Source organism: Diprion similis, chromosome 2 (genome assembly GCF_021155765.1).
Source record: "Diprion similis isolate iyDipSimi1 chromosome 2, iyDipSimi1.1, whole genome shotgun sequence".
NCBI classification, from domain to species: Eukaryota; Metazoa; Arthropoda; class Insecta; order Hymenoptera; family Diprionidae; genus Diprion; species Diprion similis.
In genome coordinates this window covers 14,281,280-14,308,907 of record NC_060106.1, presented here as the reverse complement: position 1 = coordinate 14,308,907, position 27,628 = coordinate 14,281,280, and the positions used below count along the sequence as shown (strand labels likewise).

At 43.0% G+C, this 27,628-nt stretch overlaps 1 protein-coding gene across 3 annotated transcripts in view; it reads right to left on the bottom strand.

Annotated features, from left to right (window-relative positions):
* Window positions 1-27,628, bottom strand: part of LOC124411744 (homeobox protein TGIF2-like) — a 78,325-nt gene that overhangs the window by 9,491 nt on the left and 41,206 nt on the right. Inside the window, exon 1 of one of the 3 annotated variants that reach the window (XM_046891115.1) lies at window positions 17,065-18,026. The exons of the other annotated variants lie outside the window; for them this stretch is intronic. Within the exon in view, the coding sequence (XP_046747071.1) occupies window positions 17,065-17,206 (142 nt within the window). The 5' untranslated portion in view covers window positions 17,207-18,026. Of the gene's footprint in view, window positions 1-17,064; window positions 18,027-27,628 lie in introns of those variants that run through there. 3 annotated transcript variants of the gene reach the window in all.

Sequence of the window (27,628 nt, the reverse complement as noted above, 5' to 3'; positions counted from 1 at the left end):
TAGACAGTTGTCCGCGTCTCTCTCCCGCATTCTATTATTTTCATTTAAATATATCAGCGTCATCTTTTCGTCATCTATCTCGCTCGCGTTTTTGCAAAGATATTGTCATTGTCGTTATCATTATTATTACTGTTTATTATTTATCACTATTTCCGCGCTATTACCACAGCCGATATGCCGTCACGTCTGCGATCGAGGAGCACATACACCCACACACCAATGCAGACGTCGAGGATCGTAATTGACGGGGAATTGCAGGTATATTAAGACGATGAATAAATCTAATCTCGAATTCTTGCATGGCACGCGCGCTTCCCGAAATCTCCATCTCCACCTCCACCTCCTCCTCCTCCTCCTCCTCCTCTTCTTCCTCATTTTATTACGCGTGTGTGCAGACGAGACAACCTAGATTTTCCGACTGGATTCCCCGAATAATCGGACGAATGCATTGCACCTGTTCTCACGATTTGTCTAATGCGCGCAGGAACGTTGTTACATTATACGTGTATGTATAACTGCTTTACACAGCTCCGCCTCATGTCTTTCAGTACGCAGCCACGTGTGCGACTAAACCGCGGATAGACTCTACCTATATATCTACCAATGCATACATGCTGCTGCCGCCGCAATTAACCACGTATCCGCAACGATGTCTGAATCAATCGGAGATCATTATCTGCTCGAACGAGTGCAAGCACGACAAATTTTACGTGACGAGGAAATATAATATCGTTATCAGTTACAACGACGGTAATCGACGTATTATCACATTACTATGTCATATACGGCACGATATCAGGGCACAACTTTTTTTTTATTCTTGCCCCGCCCCCGTCTCCCAAATTCTCGCTCCGCCTTTATGCGTACTGTTCGAATAATTATTATAGTACGAGAAAAAAAGAAACTTGAAGCTCGTTTTGTGTACCTTTGTTTGTGTACCTATAATCATCGTAGTAACATTCACGGAATTCCTCACTTATGTTAAGCGATTAGGAAAGCAAGTCGGTATAACAGTTGGTAATAAAAGTAATTTCATAAATTGATTTATAAACTTGTATACCTACCTGATACAATATCCAGGTACATACATCTACATGTACAAATATATTAGTTCCGATAAAAAGATGTACAAACATATGTCCGGTAAAATTGACAATAGCAAAAGACTGAGTATGTACCTAATATGTATAAGACTGTGGCAAGAGCAGAATTTATTGGCATATTAAATAGAGGGGCAGAAGTTGGAAAGCCCTGTTATCATTCTATCTATTATTCCATATGTACTCTGATTATACAAGTATAGAGAAAGTACATACTTGTGCGCAAGCCAGAGCGTCGCGTTCTTTGAATTTCAAATATCCGCCAATTTCGCACGCGTATAGACATAATATAATGAAGCGTTCAACTGTAACGGATCGGAATATATTTATCACCTCCGTTATAACACCCCGCAGGGGTATTCAATGCATGTATTACAGACACACCGCTACGAGGGCGAAAGAGAAAGTCCTTTATAAATAAGTCGCAACAGGTATAATGTTAAGTACAATAAATGGGAACAATTTCTAGCCGTAACGCGTGGTGTAACAACTTGTTACTCTCTTGTCAAAACGATAAAATTGAAGCTGAGCCATCATTCTGGTGAGAAGAAAGAAAAAAAAAAATTCCCACAAACTTGAGACTAAAAAGTGTAGGTAAAGGGTAGGTGATGACAGCGATTGCTATTCGGTCTTTGAAGCATCTACTGGTGCGTGTCATCCTCTGCTACAACAAGAAGGCCGAACGAACAGGTTACAAACCACCGAGAAACAACAACTCTCCCACGTGTGTATAAACGTGCGGCATATTATACGCGTTGTTCGATACGTGACGTGAAAATGCGAAAAGGGATTTGCGCAACGCCCTTGAGCCATAATCAAGGTCGACCTCCCCCTCCTCTTGCCCCATGAATAATGTATCAGGAAACCGTGACTTTCGGGACCGACCACCAGATCCAAGATGGCCACTCTAGCCGCCGCAAGTTGTTGCGGTAGCACCGATCGGTGACATTCAACCACATACTAATTAAAACGACTATTCAAGAATTTTGACATTTATTCCGCGGACCGCGCGCCGATCGAGGCTCCAACTTTTCCAAGCACCTGCCGGCTGCTGTCATGTGTAACAACTTTTCAATTCTTTGTAAGAAAAATTCGAATCTCTACTGCACACACGATTTCTGGCAAGCGTTCAGGAAATTGATTTGACACTGTCGAAAATTTCATTAACAAAATAAAAGAAAAAAAAAGAACAGACTCGTCTTTAAAGCTTTTTCTAAACTTTTACTTCTTCACACTCGTGTATACAAATATTTATAAAATATATGACGATTAGAATGATAAAAGATGAAGATGATCAACTATATCGAGTAATGTGAGATGTATGAAAAAGTCTATCACCTATTACAATAAGAATTTCGTACAAAGATTTTCGGCCAAATAGTAAGACGTGGTCAATTGATTAATATGTTTGCCAGTCGGTTGTTCGTACGTTAAAAGTAGCATGATAAAAATGAATAGATTATTCTGACCGTGCATCAGTCCTGCGTCTAATTCCGTATATAAGAGACGAAAAAATGGCGAAATCAGTGGTTGCAAACAAGACTCTCGAGGCGTATAATACATAAGGCGACGAAACGTTAAAGTGTAGGTAGGCAGGCAGGCACCTGGCGTCGCCATAAAGGCGTTGCCCGCAACAGCGTCTGTGCAGTGACAGATGCTGTCAGTTGCACGTGGGTAATTACGTCGCTGTTGTAAATTGTGTCGCTGCCGCTGCGAAGGAGGAAGAGGTGGAGGTGGAGGTGAAGGCGAGTGTATTATACGCACATACACATACACACGTGTACAATGTGCATGCATAACGAGCATGGGCATCGTGTAGTGCAAGGCTTAGCAGCAGCGGCAGCAGCAGGATTTGTCGCGGATAACGGCGCTGCTCTCGCTGGCTCCGGTGTTTATCTTTAATTTACATTTGTGGGTTAACTATATGGTTATTACAACTTGATAAGAGAAACCTGTCAACTGGCGAGCTCGCTGCCTCTAACGAAGAAAGATCCTCGTCGTCACGCTGCGTGCTGCAGCGCAACTTCTTATCTCCTATATGATAGTTTTTCTTACAAATATTTTATACTCTTGAAACTGTTGCGAATACACTGTTAGAAAAATTTAACCAAACATAATTCTCATCCCAGCGGGTCCACTTTGTGTTTGAGTTATTAGTTACATTTCTGTCAATAAATATGACACAAGATATTGTAATCTTAACATTTAATTTGTACCTTGTACTTTGTACTTTTTTTCACCGTACATTGAAAAATGGTTAAATCGACCCAAAAATTTTTGTGCAGCTAAGACTTTTTTTTTCTAATCGTATGTATGCATATAATATCGTACATGGCACGATTGTACATATATATTAAGGTATGTACAATGTACATTCGTAGGCACAGGCCTGGCATACATCTGCTTCGTGCGTGTTATATTCATTTCTCTAGTCCTTTGATATGGCTTGACACCCTGCTGTGCAGACCCGATGCTGATGGATGGATGCAGGTTTACCGATATATCGTGCAAACACGAACTAATACGCGTCCATTCTTCATTCATAGACGCGATGCGTACGATAGCTGCTGCAGAACCCGAGCACGCTTCGACCGTAAGTAAACTAAATTACTTTCCTGTCTTATCGAATGTACACATACTCGTATACATATAATATGTGACTCGAGAGTATTAATCGTCGTATTTCGATGAGATTAAATATCGCGCAGAAGATTCAATAGACTAGGATAACAATGTTACATCGAATCTCCATGTGCATGAAATATCATTTTTAATAAGCGAGGAATTTAGTTGATAACGAATTCCCGAAATCACTGAGCAAGGATGAGAGGTTAAAATTGGTAAGGAAAGAAAGTTAGGGTGAATCGTGGGTCAAGGGTTAGATACGATTACGATCAAACCAACGGTCACAGTGAAGAAACCAAAAGCCAAAAAAAAAAACAAGATATCATTAAAATATGTTAATCTTTGATAATGCATGCTGAACCTTTCAGTATTAGGTAAATTCCAGTTGATGTATACATCCCTGTATATAAGACTGCGGGCAAAGATGAATAATTGTAGGAAAAAAGAAAGAAGCACCAACTGCCGCCGAGGGTGATTTTAATTGGCAGTTAGTTAGCGGATCGAAATCCAGTGCCAGAATAACTTGAATGTGGGGACGAATCCAAAATTTGGCTAACAAAGTGCGGGCGGCAAGTTGGCAATATACAGCAGCAGCAACGAAGTGCAGAGGTTGGTTGGTTAGTTGGAAGCCTGCGGGCTGCAACCGGAGTTTCACTAACGTCGTGCACAAGGCGGAGGAAGGCAGCAGGCTGGCTGGCTGTCAGGCAGCGCCACCGCTCATTTGTATGTATTAATACGTGTATATGCAAATGGTAAAACGGATAAATAAATAAAGCGTAACTTGGTCGATGCCTGTGACCGTGGGGCAGGAACGTCGAACGAAGAGGACACAATTTCCATCCAAGATCAAAGGTTAAACTGGGCAAAGATATACTATCTTAGACGAGGCTTAAATAAAATTAGAGGACGGTACTTTGTATACCTAAGCATGCCGAATGTCGAGGGTTTTTTCTCACTTTTTACTTTCTTCTACCTTTCAATTGCATTTTTTTATTTTTTTTTATTTATTTATTTATTTTTTTTTAAACCCGTTAGTTACTATAATCAACAGTTTCGAAAAAATGCAGCGACAAACACCATTTATCGGCTATTTCTCCACCCCGTTGCTTTCTCTCTCTTTCTCTCTCTTTTGCACCGTGCGAGCGTAAAGCCTTCACCTGCATTTTACTGTTCATAATAATTGCCGCGAGATAACATCAACGCAGAGCTCAAGTCTCTGAGGCGAATTATCGAGCTCCTTATTGCAAGAAGAAGAGGGTCTAAACGAAAAGTCCATAAGACGTCACCTGGGATGTAATTTCAATCCAAGGACAACCATCAGGTGGATCCGGATGTACGCCAATGAGAACAAACAAACGGCGTACTTAAATTTTTTTACTGCCACTTTACTCAAGTCACAATATTTTGGTTGAGTAACGATAAACAAAGCAACAATTTATACAGCACGCGGTTACGCAGGTCTGTGTATATGTACGCGCAAAGGACGCAGCCTGCGGAAAAGACGCTCCAATTTTTCCAACGCCTTAAACGCAGGCCCAAAAAATGTGAGTTCGAAATTCCATTTTCGCATGATAAGATAAATAGTATTAACGTTGATACAACGCTCTCGAGTGCTCGGCACTCCCAAGGCTACTAGCTCGTCTCCGCGATATCAGTTAGCGCTGAAACCATGCAGGTAATTGTACGTTGTACATTCGCCGAGAGTGTGATGGAGATGTGCGTTCGAATCAATCTATGTAACCGACTATACGCGCAGCAGTATTTCGCCTCGCGGATATGAGAATACTGAATCGCTGGTGTGAGAGATTTGCTTGAATGAAGAAAAATAAAATATTAAAAAATACACGAATGAGTATAGAAAAGAAGAGCGATAAATCGAGTTGCGGGAATTGCGCGATAAGGAAATTGCCATGTTTCAGATGTATTCGAGATCGGAGGAAGCAATACGCAAACAGGGGCGTTTCCGCAACGATACTAAGTATTTCAATATCATTCAGTATAAGAATGAAATAACTACAGAATAAATATGAAGGGCGAAAACGACTCGTGGAGAGAAGAAACCAACCGTAAGGCAAATCGAAAGGAAAACCAACCGTTGATCGTTAACGAATGACAATTTATATGAGCTGAAAGCGGTCGTTGAATTCGAGAACCAGCTTATAATATGTACACATGGTGTGACAAGTCTGCTTTCAGAATATCAGGTGTAAAATATATATATATAATATATATATATGAGTTGTGCATACATAACCGATGCAATTTCACATCGAGCCGGTTGATTTGTTTATCGGGACTGCTATCTGTCGGACGTTTATCGCCAGTCAACTTGCGACATTCCCTATAATAAACAGCTGGGCACTGTAACTTGAGAAAGTGAATGATGTCTAACACCTAATTTCCCGTCGCCCTGCAGGAATGTCCGGCAATTGCGTATGACCTAAAGATATTCGGTATGAGAGGACGGATGAAAAGAAGTTGGCGAAATAAAGTAAAGTATAAGAGATGAAAGATGAAAGCAACGGTTATAATGCGAACATCTGGAAGCTATACATGCGTTGACAACGGCAGGACTTTTACATCCAATGGAGAGAGTGAGACATATATATATATATATATATATGTAAATAAATGAAAATAAGAGAAACGGATAAAAAGACTGCAAGAGCATAACTGACACCTCGTTACTTTTTCTGCTGTAGCTAAATGGACAGCCACGTGAAGTGCATCGCGTCTTGCCTGCACATCCAACGTCGCGGAAGATCATCATCATCATCATCATCATCATAATTATCATCATTTCCATAATAATAATTATAATTTACGTCTTACGCAGACTGTCGAATAGAGACAGCTGCAAGTCAAGCAAGATGGAGAAAGTTTCTCTCCTGCGACGATCAACGGTCGCAAGTTTCATTCCACAGTACTTGAACGAGCATTTCTCCGTTCATTTTTTATTTCCCCTGCATTTTTCCCTCCGTTCTTCATTTCTTTCTTTATTCATCCGAAGGACCAATGCATCGTCCGTGACACGTTTCAGTTGAATGAAGAGGCAAGGAAAAAAACTGAAAAACAAAAGTTAGAACAAAGTTGGGGGGCGGGGGGAGGGCTAAAAACGGAAAGAAAAAAAATCCACGTGCGTGCACATGCTCAGACGCGGTTTTTCCCCCCGCGGTGTCGTTAAGTGCAGCTTTCCCCCCCCCCCCCCCCCCCTGCAGAAATCTATGTAATATTTCTTGTTACGAATCCCTTCTTTCACCGGGTTTATAGGTATGTACTCTTCGCGTGGGGTTGTTGACTGTTGAATTCAGGCACGATGAAGATCAGCGGCTATTCTTGAATACCTCGCGGAAAAAGATTCGCGAATTGCGTCGTCGCATCTTCGTCGTGAGGAGTAGAAAAAAAGGGTTAAGAAAAATCGCAGTCTCGACGGGGGAGGATGAAGCAGGAAAAGTGATAGGCAAGAAAGGTTGACACCGCGACTGGTTATGGACTTATTTATGCTGCAGTCAGTGCAGGAGGACGCTGCAGTGGCCGTGGCGGCGTGTCTCTCTGCTGCTTATTGTATATATGTATATACGTATATACACACACACACGCGTATGTATATGTATATACTTAGAAAATTTACTACGCTATTACTACAGTTCGCTCGAGCGTATTGTTTCGTCACGCGAGCCTTACAACAGGCGGCGACTACGGCCGCACACTCCTCTTACATAAAATTTCATTCACTTGCTTCGCTGTCCGAGCTGCACGATATTGTACGTATGTATGTGCGTGTGTGTGTATATGTATATATGTATGTATATACGTACTAAACATCCGATGCACAGTGAATAGACGAGGCCGGTGGATACGCCTAATTTATACAATTTCAGCCTCTATGCGCCCGCTCAAGTCCCTCAGGTCAGCATATTGCAGATTACGTTTTTCGCTAATTAAACTCGTTAATCAACCCAAGGATGGTAATTAATAATTGATAATTAACGCTTTGCTACTTGCGCGTATCTCGACTGGCATGTATATAATAATTAGATGTTGTAACGTCAAGTGTCTTAGTATATTGTTCCGTGTCCGTTGAGTTTTTATATTCATTCATTTATTTACGTAGTTTTTTTTTTCAGTTTTTTTTTTTTTTTTTCTTTCTTTCTTTCTATCTTTATTTCCTTTCATTCGTCAATTTTTCTTTTATTTTCAGTAATTTTTCTTCCTATATCAAGTTTGAAAAAGGATTTGTTCGCCAGTTATTATAGACATAGAGTGGTAATAATAAGGGGTATAATTGTAAGGTTTAATGCGAGTATAGCCATCACCTCCTTCCTCGTTCTGCTCGAGGGCAAGTCCCGGCTACCTGCCCGCTCTCCTCCCACTATCGTGTCTTCCAGACCGTAAAGTAAACGTATAGTTAATTGCAGAGGAGACGAGACGATATAAGGTGGTGTACTCGGGTTATGCTCGTGCCGGCTGCAGTAACGATCTTATATTAATATACCTCTAGCAGTCTCGAGCTGCGAGAGCCTTCGGTGTGAAAATAACCCACATCGTAGAAATTAATAACGAGTTAACCCGAAACGTGACCAACTGTTGCACGTCGCGTAGCGGAAAGTCAAAACTCATCGTACAGGATGTGATAGAACTTCCCGTAATCATAGTCATCCACCGGAATAAGAATTGAAAAAAATCAATTCTTTTCATTAAGGTTGCCCCCGATTTTGGAGGGTGAAATTTCCCGACTTTATCATCTTAAAAATTGTCATTTTTCATGTAATCTTTGGGTCTATAAAAATGCAAATAATTAACAAGAAATAAGTTTCATCTATCATAACGGATAATATTTTAGCAACTTTCAATTCATTGTGCTCCGCTCGTAGCCACGTTCTCTCATTCGGAACTGAACTTCGAGAGGATGAAGATAAAAAAATTAATGAATAATCAAAAAAAGGAGAAGCTAAAAAAAACTACAACACCTAATAGCTCGTTAATTACTCTTCGTATAATGTAATAACCCGTCCCGTGTACGCCGCGCCGCGCTAGATGTGTATAGCACAGTCCGAAATCAAGCCGGTTAAGTGGTTTTGAAATCGTATTAGAGACATAAAAACGAGGCACATTTATACATATATATATACACACATATATATATATATAAATAATGAACAGAGTATACATACGATATATCCATGTATACAATCAGTGTCCATGTCGATAGCTAAGTCTATTGTTATGACCATTCGTATACATACATTCACATATGTTTATATACCGTATAGATACTTCGTAATTGATATACGCGTTAATAAATTTCGGCTGCAGCAGAATCAACTCGCAATTCCCTTCTCTTTTAAATTGTTAATTTCTTTGTAATTTCCCGCTCCTTGTATAGCCTGAAGAAAAAAAGTATATTAATTTAGTAACAATTTAGTGAGCAGGAAAAATATTTGGAATATATATATATATATCCCTCGTAGCACGCATGGTGCGAATTGTGTAAACCACAGGCGGAAGAAGAGATTATTGCTGTTGCTGCTGCTGCTGCTGCCACGCTTCTCAAAAGATCTGCAGCCATGGCGAAATAAAACTGATCGACGGTCTTCCTCCTCCGCAAGTCTATACGTACGTCGTACATGTATGTGTATATCTAGTATTTGAAAAAAAAAAAAAAAAACTATATCCAAGAATAGTTCGATTCGTTTTTCTTCCTTCTACATTACAAATGTCCAACGTATATACAGAGTTTGAACACATACCTATTATGTATGATATATGTACAGAAACGCTGGGCATGTATACAAGTATAATACAAATTATCATATTTTTCCGCGACAGGGGGGAGGAAAAGGTGAAAATGATGTGTTAGAAAAATTGTTAACTTTTTTTGTCTGCAAATTACACGGTTCTAAGCTTGAGGAACAGATCAATCATCCTAAAAACTATTCTAATTAAATAAAATAACTCCGATCCCCACTATTGCGAATACCTAGTTATAGTCGCGATGTTGTATTATAGACGGCAAGGCCGAGCACGTGCGCTGTTAAAACTCAATCTGTCTGAAAGGTAGGATAGTAAGAGACACGCGGTGTGTGCGGAGAAGGGAAAAAAATGTGTATATCTCGGCTGAGGAACCTTTATAGTTACAAAGAGTCGGGAGCTACGGCGTATAAACGCCGGCACGAAACTCACAAATTGGTTATTCCGGAAGTACGGCTAAAGAGAAGATACATACATGATATATCATCGAGGATACGAAGATTATCGTATATTACGAAGATTTTATCGTATTATAAGGTATTTGTCATAGATTCAAATGGAAAAAAAAACTTCCTCTCTATGACGATGACACAATAATTAATTGATACGAGTATATAAATTCTTCTTTATTTAAAAAAAATCTAAGCCCGCGTTCCATTCCAAGAAAAACTGTCGATAAAAAGAAAAAAACAAAAAAATCGCTTATCTTCGTGCATCGATGACACGTGAACGAATAATAATTCCTGGCTTCATCTGCCACCGATGATTCTTTCCTTCCTCCCCTACCCCGACAAGTCGCGAATTAATTAGAGATTCAAGGTCTGCATACACGGTCCTCGTTAAAAAAAGGTTCACAGTAAACGAACGGCAAGATAGCGACTAGTTGGTATAATATAAGCTTATAAAAAATAATTTGTACAAAATTTTCGCATTAGAAATACGATAAAGATTTTTCTACGTTCAATTTCCTCATGAACGTGAAAAATCTGATCCCTTGTTCGACTTGATGACCAATGATTTTACACGATAGAAATCCGGATAAACGATCTTCAAAATTCACAACTTTGCCAGATTTTCAACAACCCTACATGCAGAGATATTTCTACACCCCATAGCAAGGTACGTTTTTACAAAATAAGATAATTACGTTAGTCAGCCGCCGATAACAAGAAAAGAAGAAGGAAAGTAGGCGGGATCGTGAGGGGTTGGTTGCAACTGCATAATACTCACAACGAGAGACCCGAGGACGAAACTCGCCACCGTATCTATTTCTCACGCGGTTATCTAGGCAAACACCGCAAGCCTCCTCGTATATCGCCTGTCGTATACTATGTACGTAGATATGTATACGCATCTGACGACCGGGGTGATGATAAAGTGAAAAACGTATATGTACACGTTTCCTTACACATGCAAACGTACGGCATGGGGGGAGGAGGAGGTCAAATTTTTTGTCTCCTATAATATTCATCTTAGGTTTACACCTAAAGAGCAGAGCAGCATCATCTCGTCATCCCCCCCGAGTTTAAGGCCTGGTGCAGGGCTCATTATACGGTCGGTGATAAAGAAATCGATATGGAGAAAGTTCCAGCGCATGTAAATGCGTGATAATAACAACAATAATAACAGCAATAACGTCATCTTATCGCTCTGAAATAATTCCGATGGAAAGAATTTTGTAATACTTATATACACGCATATTGTAATAATGAAATTAAACATGTCGTTGTGATATTTTCCTTAATTTCTTATTGTCAAAAGCGGCGGCGTGTTCATCTCGTACATCGTCGTAAAGATCGTGGCGAGATCTCTCCTCGTCGCTACAGAAGATCGTCGTCGACGAACGTATTCGCGACGGTAACCACGTAACTGTCGACGACATCAGGCATCTCTGAACGAAACCAATTGAACTCTCTTGACTTGACAATCGGTTCGAGTGCTGCACATATCTCGGTTCGCGGCAGCTACCGTTCTACGTTCAACTTTCGTCGGGTGTGAGAAAGCTAAGACGAAGTAAAAGTATCAACCAGTAAAGAAAATCGAACGGATCGATCGGAAGGAAGATTTTAATAGGTACAAGCTTCCGAGGTGCGACTGCAGCAGGCTTATCGCTATAAACGTTACGTGTCGCGTGTTTCGCGCTATTTATCAGGTTTGCACGTAAGTAATAATAAAACTTGATTAGTAATCAGATTATTTCGCGCCACTCTGGAATATCGAGTTACAGCTAGGGCAGCTCAGCTCTTGAGTGCGGCTCGAGCCCTTGCAGCGAGGCTGCACATAATGTGATCCCGAGCTTCTGGCTCGTTCTGAAGTGAAATTGAATTTAAAATTGAAATCGAATGAACCCAACTTCCCGCTCGGATTATTACATACACACGCACACTGCTAATCTCGAATATATGTACGTTGTTATACCTACGCCACACGTCACCGACCGGATTACCGACTGGCAAAATTCATTGCCAAAATAGAGTGTAATAACATAAGAAACAAAGCATATAAAAGGGTGATTCTCTGCACGAAGTTGCAAATTTCATGATATTGTATCTATATTACTGTATATACATATTTGATCAATGATGTATAAATTTAAGAACACGCGTGTTGAACCACTGCAGTGATTTAGTATTTATTTGAACCACTTTTGTTCCATCATGCCGCAATAAGGAATGAATCAGGTATTACAGCATGAATATTTTGCGTTAATTAGGCGTATTCAACCGCGTTTGCAATTCCTGCACTCCTGATATAAAAAGCGAAACGAAAACAGATAAAAAAAATAAAATAAGATAAAAGTAAAAAACAAACAAACTCATAGGCATAAAATGACAGACGACAAGACGATTTGATCGATGTACGTGGATCGATTTAAACCCCCGAATTGGGTTAATGAGCGTTTATATAGCCATGTACATGTAAATAACGAAAAAAAAAATGCTAATTCGTTGAAAAAAAGTAAGGCTGTAACAACAGTATTACATAAACACGGGTAAACGCGTGAAAAAAGATATTAGCGAGGCGCTTGGGAAAAGCGTCTCCATTTCAATTGCACGCTTCGCGCACGCAACGATCGGCTTATCTCCATAACAAAGTGCTTTCAGAACAAAGGCTTATGCGTTTATATTACATAGTCGTAAAATAGTTTTACACCGGTTAAAATTAAACGGCTTAAAAGCCAGGGCGCGGATTCCAAATCGTACTTTCGAATCTTACGCATAAATTTTTTTTTTTTTTTCTCTTTTTTCTATTTACGCTACAAATTTTCTCGATTCATTACAGGCATACAATATTTATAATATTTCATTATATTCCATGAATATGAAAATGGCATAAAAATGAAAACGAAGCGCGTATGATACATAATAAAGAATGAGAAAGGAGGTATGGTAGGAATCGGAAAAAGAGGGTAGAAGAAGGTGCGGGTGTAGGCGGGGGAATATAGGGGAATCGCTGATGACACTAACCTCTATGACATCTGCTGGCGTGTGTTTTGCATTGAATAAGATTACATACGCTAAATACACGACATAAATATGCAATTTCGATCGAGCCAACGATTCAGAAGCGAGACGGAAGAGGAGGGAATAATTTTATTATCATTATTTGGTAACTCACGTCGTCCACGTCGTCTTCGTCTACGATTACATCGCGAGGCAATCGTCACACGCTTTCAGGTCCGTAGACCTGTATTATATAATTACATATGCTAAAGCTGTGTGTTTGTGGGCTATTGGCCGCTAGTGATTTATTTTACCAAAGACACGGAGAAAGTGTAAGAAAAAAAAAACAAGACAATAACCATCCTTGATTAATTGTCCGAAAATTAATCGACGACGGCCCGTTTCAAGTTCCCGAGATTTCTGCTACCGGAAGAAACGACGACGAAGACGACGACGACGACGCGTTACTCGAGTATCCTGGACAAGCCTATCAAGTGGCCCGCAAACGAACGAGCCCCCGGGTTGTGTGTCAAACATGGAGGAGAATGAGGGGGGTTAACGGTTCGGAGGCACGTTCAAACTGGGATCACTTATGCTGGGTATAAAGTCGTTAGGTTAGTTAAACCGTTCTCATCTAGCCAATCAATCGAGGATATAAGTGTGCGTGTGGAAATTATCTGTGCAGCGGGACGAGGGAAGTGGGTGCGAGAAGAAAAATTAAAGGCATTTTGACAAATCGAGGTAGTCTGGCGATAATTTGAGAACGCCGAAGGGAATTTTTTCTATATATATGTGGCGTATGTGAGCGAGATTATTTGGGATTCGGTATTAACACGCGTGCCAAGTATGCATGCATGCACGTGTATCGTTCAACGGGTAAGCAGATAACTCGACTTAACGATAAACATTCCAAGTGGCCTTCGCTGGCTCTCTGTCTCAATATTTTTTTTCTTTTTTTTTTGCTCTTGCTCTCGCCCTTCTTTCCTTCTATTTTTTCTCATTTTGTCTACAATTATGTTTGTTTCTTGCAAGTGTCATGATCAGAGATGCAAGCTTTGATGCACCAACGTCGTTTGTCTTTACGACAATTGTTTTAAGTGTAAAAAGTAAATATAATACATATATCTTTCACGACAAACTCTCACGAACTATTTCCTGCAATGGACACTCGTTAAAGTTGAGGAGAATTGTGACGAACGTAGTGTACATACATATCACTGACGAATTATTTTTTACGATTTATCGCATATAATAGAAATGGAAAAAAAAAGTATCAATGACATTATGCCGGTAATATTTAATTCCACGAATCTTGAAGCCCGAAACTTTACGAGGCAATAATTTACTACAAAGTATTAATAAATAGTTTTATTGCCTGGTCGGGAAATGGAAGTAAAAAAAGATAGAACATGAATCACGATTACTATACGTACAGAAGTACCTATAGCCATAGATGGGACATAAAATAGTATAAGGCTCAAGTATGAATTGGTGTTCAAAATATGCACGTATACCAATTTTTGAATCATTTAAGGACGATTAATTAATTCACCATGAAAATACCTATAAAAATTTCCACAATTATAAACTTCAGGGAAAAAAAAGGATTTTCTTGAAACCTGAAATTTTCGGATTCCAATCGAAAAAATTCAAATATATTACGTGAAACCGTACTTTGTCTTCTGAGAGTAATTTTCGTTTCCTAATCTTGCAATTAAGGTAATCTTATCTGTTCGAAGGACGGACTTGGTTTTTTTTTTTTTTTTTTTTTCTTTTTTACCAAATGAAAGAAAAAGATCACAGACAGACCGCGACTAGGCAAATCCTTACTGCAGGACTCTGCGATAAGCGCGGTTAATTTATTTCCAAATTAGACTTCGGTTTTTTCCGACGTTAAATCGAACCACAACGTTTTCCCATATCGAATAAACAACCGATTCCCCGGGATCGTGGAAAACGGTTGAAATGGTTGAAGAAACAAACGACCGAGGAACGAATGGATGGGACAAGCGAGCGGGTAAGAAGACGTTGACAGCTGTGCCATGGAAGATAACTGCATTTCTTCACGTAGTGGCTGCTGCCCAAACGAGTTCCAACCAACGCGAGACAACCTGATGTCCTCCCAATGAGTGAACCCGAACAAGTTGCAGAACTAAGAGCAACGACGCACCGCGTTGCAATTTTTTTTCAAACTTCGCCATTCCAGAAACGGGAGAGAAAGGAAAGGGGGAAAGATCTACCGTTTTTCAATTTTCAATCTCGCACGACGACGAGTAGAGAGAATTTCGCCCCCGCGACAGGACGAGCTGGATTTTCGTGGAGTGACGAACGACGGCGATTGCGTGGAGGAATTATTAATTCGTTCGGGACAACTGGCAGCTGGTTATTACCAGTTTGACGCTGGACTGCTCGAGAAGCGCCTTGAGAATATTATACGGGAGGCCGAATTATATTTGCCGCCTGTTCCCCGTAATCGGAGGGTTCGGTGTATCAACTGTTTTTTTCGTTTTTTCAATAACACCGATGTTTAAAAAGTGAACCGTTCGCCGCAGGCCGGCATCTTCCTTTTTCAGACAATAATTCGGACTAAGATTCACTTCATGTTTCCGTTAGACACAAGGATTTCTTACACTTATTCCTTACATTTATATACGCAATTTACGAACGCGCACACGCGTGATATTCCATCCTGTGATTTTTTTCCCGCAGTAAACGGTTAAGTTTCTGATTTAAAGTATTTTTCTTTTCTCGTCTGGCCGCGCCTCCAGCAAAATATTTCCGAGACAATGTTAAGTCGTATATGTAGTATAATATATGAATTGCATAAGAGACGGTTACTTTATAGTTCTGCTGACAGCCGTGCCAAAAATTACCATTCGCACAAAAATACGGGAGAGGCCGGTCCTCCCGAATATCTCACACGTTTACGTATAACAAACCAGCCGCCTATTGAAGCCGGGTTATTTTCAACTCGAGCGTGTCTCTCCTCGCTCTTCAGGCGTTGAAAATTGAGAAATTAAGACCGTACACGGTGCGAAAAAATCGTGCAAGCGAAAAATTGAGATAATAGGTCGATCGGCGAAGTTTGTAAAGAATTTCGCCGAAGCCACCATTTCGCGGGTTCGAAACCTGCGAAATCGTCAGAAACGTCTTACGTCAAGTCAATAATAAGGATCTAAAATCGCTGCCCCCTATCCTCGGCCGGGTTTCAAAAATTCCTCCCCCGTCACATCGGTGAAAACGCGTAACGAAAACACGGAAAAATCGAAGCGTCGCGCTGGGATCAGAGCGAAGAAGCACGTGGCGAGGATCTCGAGACGGCCTGTCTTACGACGGGGTTCACCCGACCGGCGGCAGGGAAACGGGCTCGGAACCCAGAGTTGGGCAGCCGGCGAGACAAGGCGCGAAATAAGAGCGACCTCGCCTCACCGACGGAGACGGAAGACGCTCGCTAGGCGAGTAACTCGGCTCGGCTCTCCTCGCCTCCTCCGAAGCGACTCGCCGTCGGCTGGCTAGCCGTCCCAAGAGAGCGGAGGTTGGAGCTTCGACGTCGCGACATGTCCGATTCCCGTCAGTCGAGCGAAACGCCGTAAGAGGAACTTACGAAGCGATTTTATCGACAGCCAGCCGGAGGAGGCAGATGTCAGATTTTAATTTCAGGTCGAGGAGTCGCGGTTCCAGAAAGTTTTAAGTTGCGACGCGGAGATTACGGCTTCCGGAAACGGAGTTACGCACGTATCCCACAAAAGGCGCATGTCATCGGTCGATATCCGACGCTGCCGCCGGCGGCGGCGGCGGTGGCGACGTCGCGAGGCGTCCTTTCCCACGCCGAGGAGTAACGTCAAAGTTTAAAACGTCAGCGCCATGACACGCACGCAAGCACGCGGCCTGGCCTCTGGCACCGTTTTCATTACAATTGTTACTCCTCCGACTGCTTTCGTGGGTAAGCGTACGCAGCGCGAGACCCACACGGATAGGACGATGGTGATGTGAAAACGCGGATTCCGCGGAGGCGGCAAAGCCTCGTGCGAACATCCGCTGAATAAGGAAAATCGTCCCAATGACACCGACGACGCCTTGGATATATTATGACATGACAGCTGCCTCGAGATGTCGGGCTTTGCTTTTCACAGGGGGTTTCTTACCTGGCGACAGGACGGCCGCTCGGTGAGGGAAACGGGGGTCCCTGGTCGGCGTTGTCTGGGTTCGATGGTGATCCAAGTGATGTTGCAGACCCCTATCCCCGTTCATCCTTTGCTCCAGGTGCATTGCTGCGGGCGGCAACATGTCTCTCCAAGGTTTCTATCTCTTCCCTTTTTTTCTTCTCGTATCGTCACGCAAGTTACACTCAGCCCGAGATGATCGGTATCGAGTTTAATCCTTGTTTTCTTTATCGCGTTGCTTCTTTCAACTTTACTTTACTCTAATTCTTCTCAGGCACTGTGATTACTTTCGCGTATTAGACTTGCGAACACGAATCGTCGCTGGGACACATCCGCGTTTACCCTTCTTTTCGGTACACTCTTTATTACACCGACTACCGGGATATACAACAGAAACTCCGTACAGCGGATACTTATTATTATCCCGGCAGAGGTCTGGAGAGTCCTGAGGAGAGAGAATTGCCGACGGACGATATGATAACCCCTCCTCCGTCTTTCTCTCTCTGTTCCTCTATCCCCGCGAAGAGCTTGTTTTGACCGCGTGTTTCAACCTCGTCTTGGACTTTGCACGGTTTTATTTTAGTCATTCAGACAAACACGTACGCGTAGTACGCAACGGGTTGCCGGATCGTAACCACGCACACTCCGAGGACTCGGACACTCGCCGCCGCGCCGCTCTGGATGAGCGAAAAATCGACGCTCCTGATGCGGATTAGCGAAATATGGTTGGATCGGCCAGTCGTGGTGGTTTTAGGACCACGTCTACGGCGTAGCTCAGGCGCCGCAACAGGACATTCGCAAAGGTTTCTCAACGCTCTTTCTCGGCTTGAGAGATTTTTCAACGGGTATCCGCTCGGCTAACGACTGCATTTGATAGTCTGTTGGTTAGGTCGTCCCTACCTAGGTGCAACGAGAACGATATTGAATCCTTGAAAATCCAGCCTCGGTCGGCGAGAATCGCGAAACTAGACTTGCTTGTCCGGTTGTCGTTGCGCGAAGACGCGCGTTCAACGGTGAACGAAGTAAACAAACGATGATCGAAGAAATGCGGCGAGCGACGACAACACGAGGATCGAAAATCACGTTGACAACTCGAGTGCCAGTGCACGACTGAATGCCGTTGACGCCGACGCCGGGTTGACAGACGCCCGGGGCACCGCCACCCCTCGACGCCGACCCCGCGCCGGCTCCGCAGGTTTCCCCCACCCGGCGGCTCGGTTGGCGGGAAAACGTATCCTATGACAGCTGCCCCAGACCCGTTCTGGCCTTACGGCGCGTTTCTACTCTAGGCGTATATCGCCTCGACTGACGACGAGAACTAGAGGCGCTAGAGCCTCGTGACCGACGGACGAGCCGCAGAGATGCCCGATTGTCGGACATCGTCACTGCACGTCAGAATCCGGAAGACCGGGCCAATTCTTCCCTGGCGAGTTGCGTCGAAGAAAACACCGCGGAGCTTTAAGAATGACTCGCTCAGCTCGGCTCTGAAGAACTTTGCCGATATTCCGCCGAGGCGTAAGCCATCGATTTTCAATCTAATTTTACGTCCCACGTTCGCGGTGAACCGGCAAGCTTCCTCGCCTCCCATGCTCTCCCGGTATCCTGACCTAAATTTCACCATCGACGTATAAAACAGTGTCGGGAACAGGTGTGTGTAACGGAACAAACCCGGTTACAGGCTTTGAGGAAAAGGATTTACCATCATCGACACGAGTGTCGTGCCAATATCTATGTTCACACCTTGCCATTTTTCAACGATTTTTACACCGTTTTCGACCAAACTTCGCAGTCAAACGTTTCCACTGTCGACTTTAATGAATCATTTTTCAAGACCGTCTACAAATTTCATTCTATACTGTTGTTACGGGTCTTGGATCCCTTTTCATTCCACGAGAATTCCGAGAGTTCAGTGACATCTGGTGGCGGACTGCCTGTTGCACCTGCGGCAGTAACTGTAACGTCTTATGCAGTAAAAACTGCTGGAGTCGTGTAGAAAATTGATAAATTTCCTTTGATTTAGCAACTAGAAAAAATTCCCAGCCAATATGTACCTACATGAAACAACTTTTCACGTTTCGACTTCAAGGGGAGTAAAAAATTAACATACGGCTACCGCAGCACAAACTGTGTCCTTCCTCGGTGGTAAAATCCGTGCAAAGGTTTTCCCCCCACCCGCACTTTCTCCAACGTGAAATTGGCCACTCTGGTGTTATTGGCTGGTCGAAGAGGTCGGAGCCAACCTTTCTTCGTCCTTATGTATACCGGAAAGTCCTATAGTTCCAAATTTCAGCAAATGGTTGGCCTTGAGGGGACGCGACCCACGCGCATTTGTTCTCGGAAAATTTCACTGTGCTTTTCCGTTTCTCTCTCCTTCGTTCTGGGGAGGGTTCGTTGCCAGTGGGGGTTCGGAAGGAGGCAATAAGGGTCGGTCGCAACGGATAAGGTTGTACTTTCGGTTTTCACGTGTAACACAGGAAGGTAGGTATACCTATAACTGTTTCTGAGGTTTTTGTGCCTCTGTAGCGGGGAATTGCAGCAATTGGACGGACGACTTCCTGTGCAAAAATTATCGGTGTTCGTCTTGAACGTAAGCAAATCTTCCACTTAGTCATAATGGAAGTGCTAAATTTTTGCACAATGACCGGAGGGAGCAAAGTGCCTCAAAAGATCCTAGTTTTGATGAGGTGTTATAGATTCATGGCGACATTTCGCTCTCTGTGTAATATTTTTATCTACGTTACATCAATGTATCTTGAAATATGCTAAAAGATAATAATGAATGACCTGCCATTGCCGGAGAAATCTCTATAAAGCATCACAAATTTAACGAATAAAGTTACATGTGGCTATGCAGCACCGTCGACGCAATAAACAAATGAAAGATTTATCAAATGGAATATTGCATAGTATTAATGTTTACCGAGATGATTGATTCATAAAAAAAAATTACGAAAACTCACCTGAAACGTTATTCTTGATTGCATTTCGGTGATATATTTAAAGACTGAAAAATCCGTGAAACACGAATTCGTCAAATAACGCTGGAGTGACAGAAACTCCGCAGGCGTTTACGATCAACGTCGCGGATTAACTTGAAGAAACGTGTAGAGTACGGCGATTAAAATATAAGCCCGAATCGCTCTGTGTACTATAAACACATACATATATATACATATATCAGCAACACGCTCGAACACAAAGTTTATTACGTGTACCTAACAGATGGTAGTTTTTCGTACGTAACAATTACACGAAAAGTTCAAAATGGCAATGACCCAGTTAGTCCGTCAACTGATCGGCCTTGATCGGGAGGGGTTGAGTATACATATATCATTTACTCGGATAGATACAATAAGATAGTGTCAACATACATATTTAACGAGTCGCCTAAATTCGGCAAAAATATTTACTCATACATATTAGGACTAAAAAGGATGAAATAGAACGAAAGAGACTCGCGGAACATGAGACGTAATATATTCGCGGGTTGTTTTACAATGATGCGTGTTTATCTGCATACCGTGCGATGCGTTATGCATACGGTCAAGAGAACCATCCCGATGTGTATACATGTATACGTTTATCTATACATAGATATACGAAATGTAGGTAACCGTAGCGATACAAAACGTTAAACACGTATAACACACGTACCTCATGACAGTTTCTCACAATTTTATAGGCAAGTCGACTGCCTGCAGAGTTCGCGGTTATGCCTATGGTACTAAAGGTATATACATACATACATGAAGTACTGTAACGTCGTTCTACATGAAAGAAAACTTAAAACATGACAAAAAATGATTCCGTATATACGGCGTTATCAGGCGGCGTATCAAGTGTCGTCGTCGTCGGGCGTTAAGCCGACTGTCGGTTGTATGTAGTATGTACATACCAGTGGGTGGAAGGAAGCGATGGATATGGGGGACAGGGAGGGGTGGGGAGGTAGGACTGACGGACTCACCTGAACCAAGAAGAACCAGAACCAGGAGGGTGGAGAGGCGAAGATATAACCAATACGAGGATAGATACATTCGCGTGTGTAGGAATCGCTGTGGATAAAGTGGATAGTTAAGCACTGCCTATATATTATTTATGTGCTCGCGTATACGACTCGATAATGACAGTAGGGCCGTAGAGAGTTGCGCAATGTGACTTACATAACAGCGATCCGAGTGTCGCCTTGGCTCTCTCCCACCCCCGCTCTCCTCTCCTTACAGGCCGACGCATTACTCCTTGTTGCCGAGGCGAGTTAGCTAGTGTAGAGAGGAGAGCAGGGAGAGATAGAAAGAGAGATAGAGAGAGAGTGAGAGAGATGGAAGGACGCGCTGAGACGCACATATTTGCGCACGCAAACGTCAAGACTGACGGCGGCCACCACGCGTTGCCAGCCCAACTGTCAAAATGAACCGGTATGGCGCGACGCGACGTAACGGGGGTCGAGGAGGGAGGGAGGGAGCGAGGGAGAGGGGGGGGGGGGGGACGTCGGAATCGCGTCGTATCCGCGAATCCCGAAGGCGTCGCGAAATCGCGCGACGAACCGAGCCGAGATGATATAGATAGGAGAGGCCTCGACAGATGATAAAGCGCGGAACAGCGCGCGTGGCCTTTTAATCACATGTTTTCTCACAGAATTCACGATGTATAGTACATATAATAGATACATGTGTGAAGCCGCGGATATGAATATTAGGTATATACATGTATATGTATGAATACACATACAGACGCACGACGACGGTAACCGCAATCGGGTATTTGAATCTCACCGCGCGTCACGAGCGGTTCGTCGAAAAATGCCGATTCATTGGATTCCGCCCGCTATATATACGGATATTATAATGTTGCGGGAGGATGCAGGCTCGTCGTCAACACGGTATTCGAATCGATGCAGAAACTATCGAATACTAGAGAGAGACATCCAACTATGGCCGAACAAAGACTTCGGGCCAGTGCCCTCCCTCAAGCCAGAGTTCCGTCAACAGACGATCTGGTCTGATTGCGCCGACGAACCTTCAAGGGACAACGATTAGGTTTTGTTCAACTACTGTACCGATCGACGGAGAGATCGGAATTCGATCAAACCGTGCTACCGAGTTGATTCATTCACCTGAACAAAAGAGCGGCAGAAGTACGTACCTCAAGCTAACTGAAATTATACTGAACTGAATAGAATAGAATAGACTCCTGTACCGAACTTGGCGTAAAAGGAAGTATCGAACGGTGTCGGAGAGTGATTTACGGTTTACGATTTTTCTGCCACAGCGCATACTACAAATGGTACATAGTGTAAAGAATTATTATGGAATTCGACATACACGTACGTGCATTTTGTACGGTAGATTACTGCGATACTATGTATAAGTTTGAATTGTCAGGAATCGAACGGCGCCAGTTTACACCTTTTTTCGGTTTAGGTACCATTATGCTTTACATAGAATGTATACCTACCATACAATCGTTGTAACGGCAGGTATGATTCTCTTTTTCAGTAAATAATTCCTGCGATGTGGATACCGACACTTGTACAAGTGGGAAGGTGCGGGGATGTACCTGCACGCAGGATGTTGCACAACTGAAACCTGTTTCCTATTATCCACAGTAGTTTATCTTCGCTGTGTCTCAAAGCGGCTCTATAATATGCCACATACTCGTATGCGCGTAAAAGATACAATAGACTGCGCATAGGACACACGGCTGCAATCTATCATCCACGCGGTGTGAAGTACGTCGAAAAATAGTGTCACGTCGTTGCAGGATACCTCGATTCGTTGCCCTTCACTCACCTCCGAGAACGAGCTCGAAGAGGGACAGGGTCGCATGTGGAGTCTAAGGGGTGTAAATTGACAAAGGACGAAGCTCCTCCGTTTGCTATGCCACCCACACTCGTCGTGTGGATACTGGGGATAGTCGACGACCTGCAGCCCCGGCTGCTGCCCTGGTTCACCGACTCTCCCTTTCACGTGGTTCGTCACTTCCGTGGTTGCAGTGCGCTTCCGGAAATTTTGGAAGAGCTGTGAAAACGCCGATCCGTTCCACTCGTGGGACGCGTTATCGGCCATGACGCAACCGCAACGAGCCAACAGCCGCGTTTGTTACGTTGCACTCGGCACTCACAATCAGCCAGGCTGAGCAAATCGGCTTCATTTATGTACAAAATATACGTAAGTTCGTAGGTAGATCGGGTGCAAAAGACAAAGCGCGTTGCACATATACGTGGATTCGATGAAGCCTACGGCGAATGAGCTGCCGACCGAAGAAACCGAGCGACGGATGAACGTACGTAACGTGTATAACGATATCACTATGTATACGTATGGATGTGTATGTGTATAAAGTACATCGCTGAGGTAGTACCGGTTATATCTGGCGTACACGAGCGGTTTTCATGAATGAACCTACATGGTTACGATCTATCCTCGCCGCACGCCCACATCCAGCGGAAGCAAGTTGTTTTCTCTGTCAGCCATGACATTCTTCGTGAACACCAACTGTATCACTCGTAGACACGTATGTTGATGACGATGATGTTCATGATGATGATGATGATGATGATGATGATGATGATGATGATGATGATGATGATGATGATGACGATAATGATATATGCGAAGACACGAGTCGCGGATTGAAAATAGCTCAAGTATCGTACCGCGCGGGCGAACCGCAAGTCAACTTTGAGCCCAAACACGCCTAGTTGGTCGGAGGATCACGATTCTACTCGGACCATTAAGCATTCTATCAGAAAACCGCAGTACCGCGGCTTCCTTCAGCAGGCAGTGCTGGTTCGCCTAAATCTTCGGTGATCGGGTTGATTTGTTGGCTGTTACTGCATCATGTCGGAGAAGAAGCCGCGTTAAAGGTATCAAGTTTCGCGGGCGGAGAGATCCTCGAGTAACGATCTCTCGGGCCGTTTAAGATCCAGGCGTTTCTCGGCCCGACCAGAGGGTCTCATGACTTGGGAAGAAATCGTTGGATGGAAATTTCTTCAAATTCTATCTACCTTCTTCTCTTTCTCTTCACAAAACTTTTTTGGAGGATGAACAAGATGGTGAAGGCAGGAGGAGCCAATTAGCTCGGACTTTGCAAGATTCGAACATCGTCTGTATGCCAAGACCTTTCCACGGATACGGAACGGTCCAAGTGGAAAATATCGACCGACAACCATGAACAGACATCTGTAGGAGATTTATCCTCATCTGCAGGAGACCCGTCCTAATCGCATTCTTAGACTATAGAAAATTGCAAACGTGAGGATTTCGACCAGTGAATTAATGCAAATATGCTCTGATGTCTGTATTTTAATAAAGTCTTGACATTCTAACGAATCTTTCTCATTTTCCCAATTCCCTAAAAATCATAATTTTATTAGTATTATACAAGACCTGCGGATTGTTTTCACTTTCGTCGATTGCGATTTCAGCGGTTCCGAGCGGTCATTTTCCCAGGCTTCCGGGTGGTTCATTCTAGTAGGAAAAAAAAGACAAGCGAATATCATCCCTGATCGATTTCTTCACCCTTCCATTCAGCTCCATGAGTTGAAGGGTCAGGCGAACTACCTTTCGGGTACTTTGGAACCAGAGCAACGTCCTTGGCCTTCGAGGGATGATATTTCTTCGCCATGATTTGCCCGTGAAACGAGTTACCGACAATGGGACTCAACTCGCGTAACTGAGTGAAAAAACTGGAAAGAATAGATGACCGGACTATACGGGGCTGAGAAGGATGGAAGGCGAGAAAAACTAGTAAAGATATTTGACAAACCTACTCGAGTTGAGAATTTTTTTATCCCGACAATTTTTGTCTCTGCATCGTCGTTAAAATTCGAGTTACCAACGGAGAGCGTGATGGATGGTAAGCCGGATGGAAACCTCCGGCGTCACTACGGAGTTGACAAAATAAGCGAAGATACGTCTAACGTAGCATCGGTGTTAATTAATAGATCTCATACGAGTGCTGCGACCCGTTTCTCGTTCAAGTACCAATCAGCCCGAAGAGCATGATCCGCGACGTGTCCTTGGAAAGTATGGGAACCGGGTGACTGATTGCGGAGCTTATTGGGTTCACGAAATTCAAAACAAGGGCACAAAAAAAGGGGCGGTGAATATGCTCATTGCATGTTGACGAGGTTGCCACGGCTAATGGGGTTAGGGTCAGGAGTGGTTGGTCGCGTTTTCGGAACGGTAAAAACGAGGCCCCCGAAATTCAATGCTGGGGACCCTAAAATCGTCGAGAGTATTTCTCTGCCCCATCACTGGCTAATGATGGAAAAGTGTCTTGGCACATTTCCATCGCACTGTCACGAGTCTTAAGGAGAAGCTAAGAAAGAAAAAAAAATTCGAGCAACAGAAAAGAAAACAAAGAAAATATAACGCGAAGACTAAGAGATATACGGTAAAGCGGTAACGTGGTATAATGTTATTACACGTCAAATCGAAAGCCTGAATACCGTCTGCGTCTACCGCAATCATAGAACTAAATACAGACAAGAATCAAGTAACCGCTACGTATGCTCTTAACAAGAGCGCTCTTCCGTGACATTTCGGGGTTCGCTTAAAGAGCAGGTGTAATATATATTTGCGTACGTGGATATTTTGTCAGTCAATAAGGCAACGGAGGTATAATAGCTCTCCTTATTGTTCACTGATCTACTGCAAGGCAGCTGCAGTGCAGGTTCAGTTCCCATTTTCAGGTAATTTTCCAAGAATCATATTATACTTTTAATCCTTGTACAACGACATCCTCCAAAAACAAATGCGGCACATCCAGGAAGGGATCCTTCTGCAAAAGGTTAATCCGTTGGCTCCGGTAGGGTTACGATAATTGATTTAAACAAACTGTATTCTGTCATAATGATTGATTTCATTAGTCTTTGATATTTATGATGCCATTCCACAAACGATAAAAATCATTTTAAAGCTGGTTGTAGACCGACAGTAGCGTCTTCGAAAATTGAGTCGTCTTTTGAAGACCTGTTTATTCCTGCAGTGTGAACGGAACCACTGAATTCATGTTATTTGTCTGAAAAATGCAGCAACCAAATACCGCGTCCGATTGATTGATAGATATTGGCGGAGAATGTATAACACGAGCTTTGAATACTTGAACTAAATGACGAAAATATAACTATGCAAAGTAAATATTTACCTAGCCTACATCTGTTGGACCCAATGGGAAAATTTCGGTAAAATAAAAATAAAAGGCAAAATACGAAATGCAAAAAGAGAGAAAAAAGAAAAAAGAAAGGCAACTGAATACAAAAGCACGCGCGTGATATCGAGAGATGATTTTTTCATTGACTAAATATCCCCCCTCACCCGCGTCCCGCCATGATTCGCAATATAAGATAATGAAGTGATTATAAAATAAACGATTGCGAATAACAGCAACTGTCGCTGTGAATTGCATCACACGATTCATTGCCCTCGGTCTTAATCAGTTCGTTGCTACGATCATGACGTGCGTTATTGTTGTTCACTGTATGCACAATGCGCTATCTGCTGCAGCATTATGCGTTTCCTTCGCTGCCAATGAGCCGAGGCGGGTAAAATCTCGGTGATCATAAATCAAACTTGAGTGAAAATTCGCGTCTGAGATAGAGTGACGATAATGGTAAGCGTGATAGTGACAGGAGAACGTAGATCAGCGTCGAGAATAGGTTAAGCAAAGAATCGGAGAGAGAGCTGGACGATCATCGGTAACTACACTTGCCCCTATTAACTTCAAGGCTAATCACCCGACCTTACCGTGGTTTGAACAATCAATTTTCGCTGACCAAAACATTTGACCGAAAGCTGCGGGCGTCACGTATCGGAGCGTTAAACGGCCACGTTTTACCGTCTACACGTGCGCGAAAGCATCTTTATTATTACATGGATACATCCGAGGTCCGCGTAATCGTGAAATAAATATTAATTGAACACATTGAAGCAAAAATGGTAATCGCTGGTACAGTCCGTATCGGGTGCAACGGACCTTTGTAAAATTTTTGTTGCGATAACGATATTCTCGGGTCATCGCAAGCAGGCGTTGATTTCTGGTCGGCATATAATTAATCAAGATACATACAACAAAAGCTGTCTTGGATTTGAAAAATTTTCGATAGAGGAGAACCACGAACGATAATAAATACATAAGCCGTGTGTCATGTGTTAGAATCGAGTAGATATCAAGTTGGTAATCTACGCGATGAGGAGCGGATGTGACGCGAGGAGGAAGTCACAGGTTGTTAATTAAGTTTCAGCTGACGGACGGTGGGCAAAGCTCTTTGTAATAAGGTGAAACAGAGAGCTTAGGAGCTGGCGGAAACAGCCTCGGGTTAAATGCGCTGCATCGCATCGGTTAACTTTTATTGCTCTAAGGAGATGTTACTGCGATGGTTATTGCTGTTGTGGTGTGTCGACGGTGATGCTGACGACTGGGCTGATCTGTGACGCGGGTTATCACAGGTCACTTCTTACTCGGCGAAGCCTTGACACTTCCGACAAAAATTATCGTCTCTTTTCGGGTAACGATCTGCTGTTTTAAAACAACCCTGTACCAATCC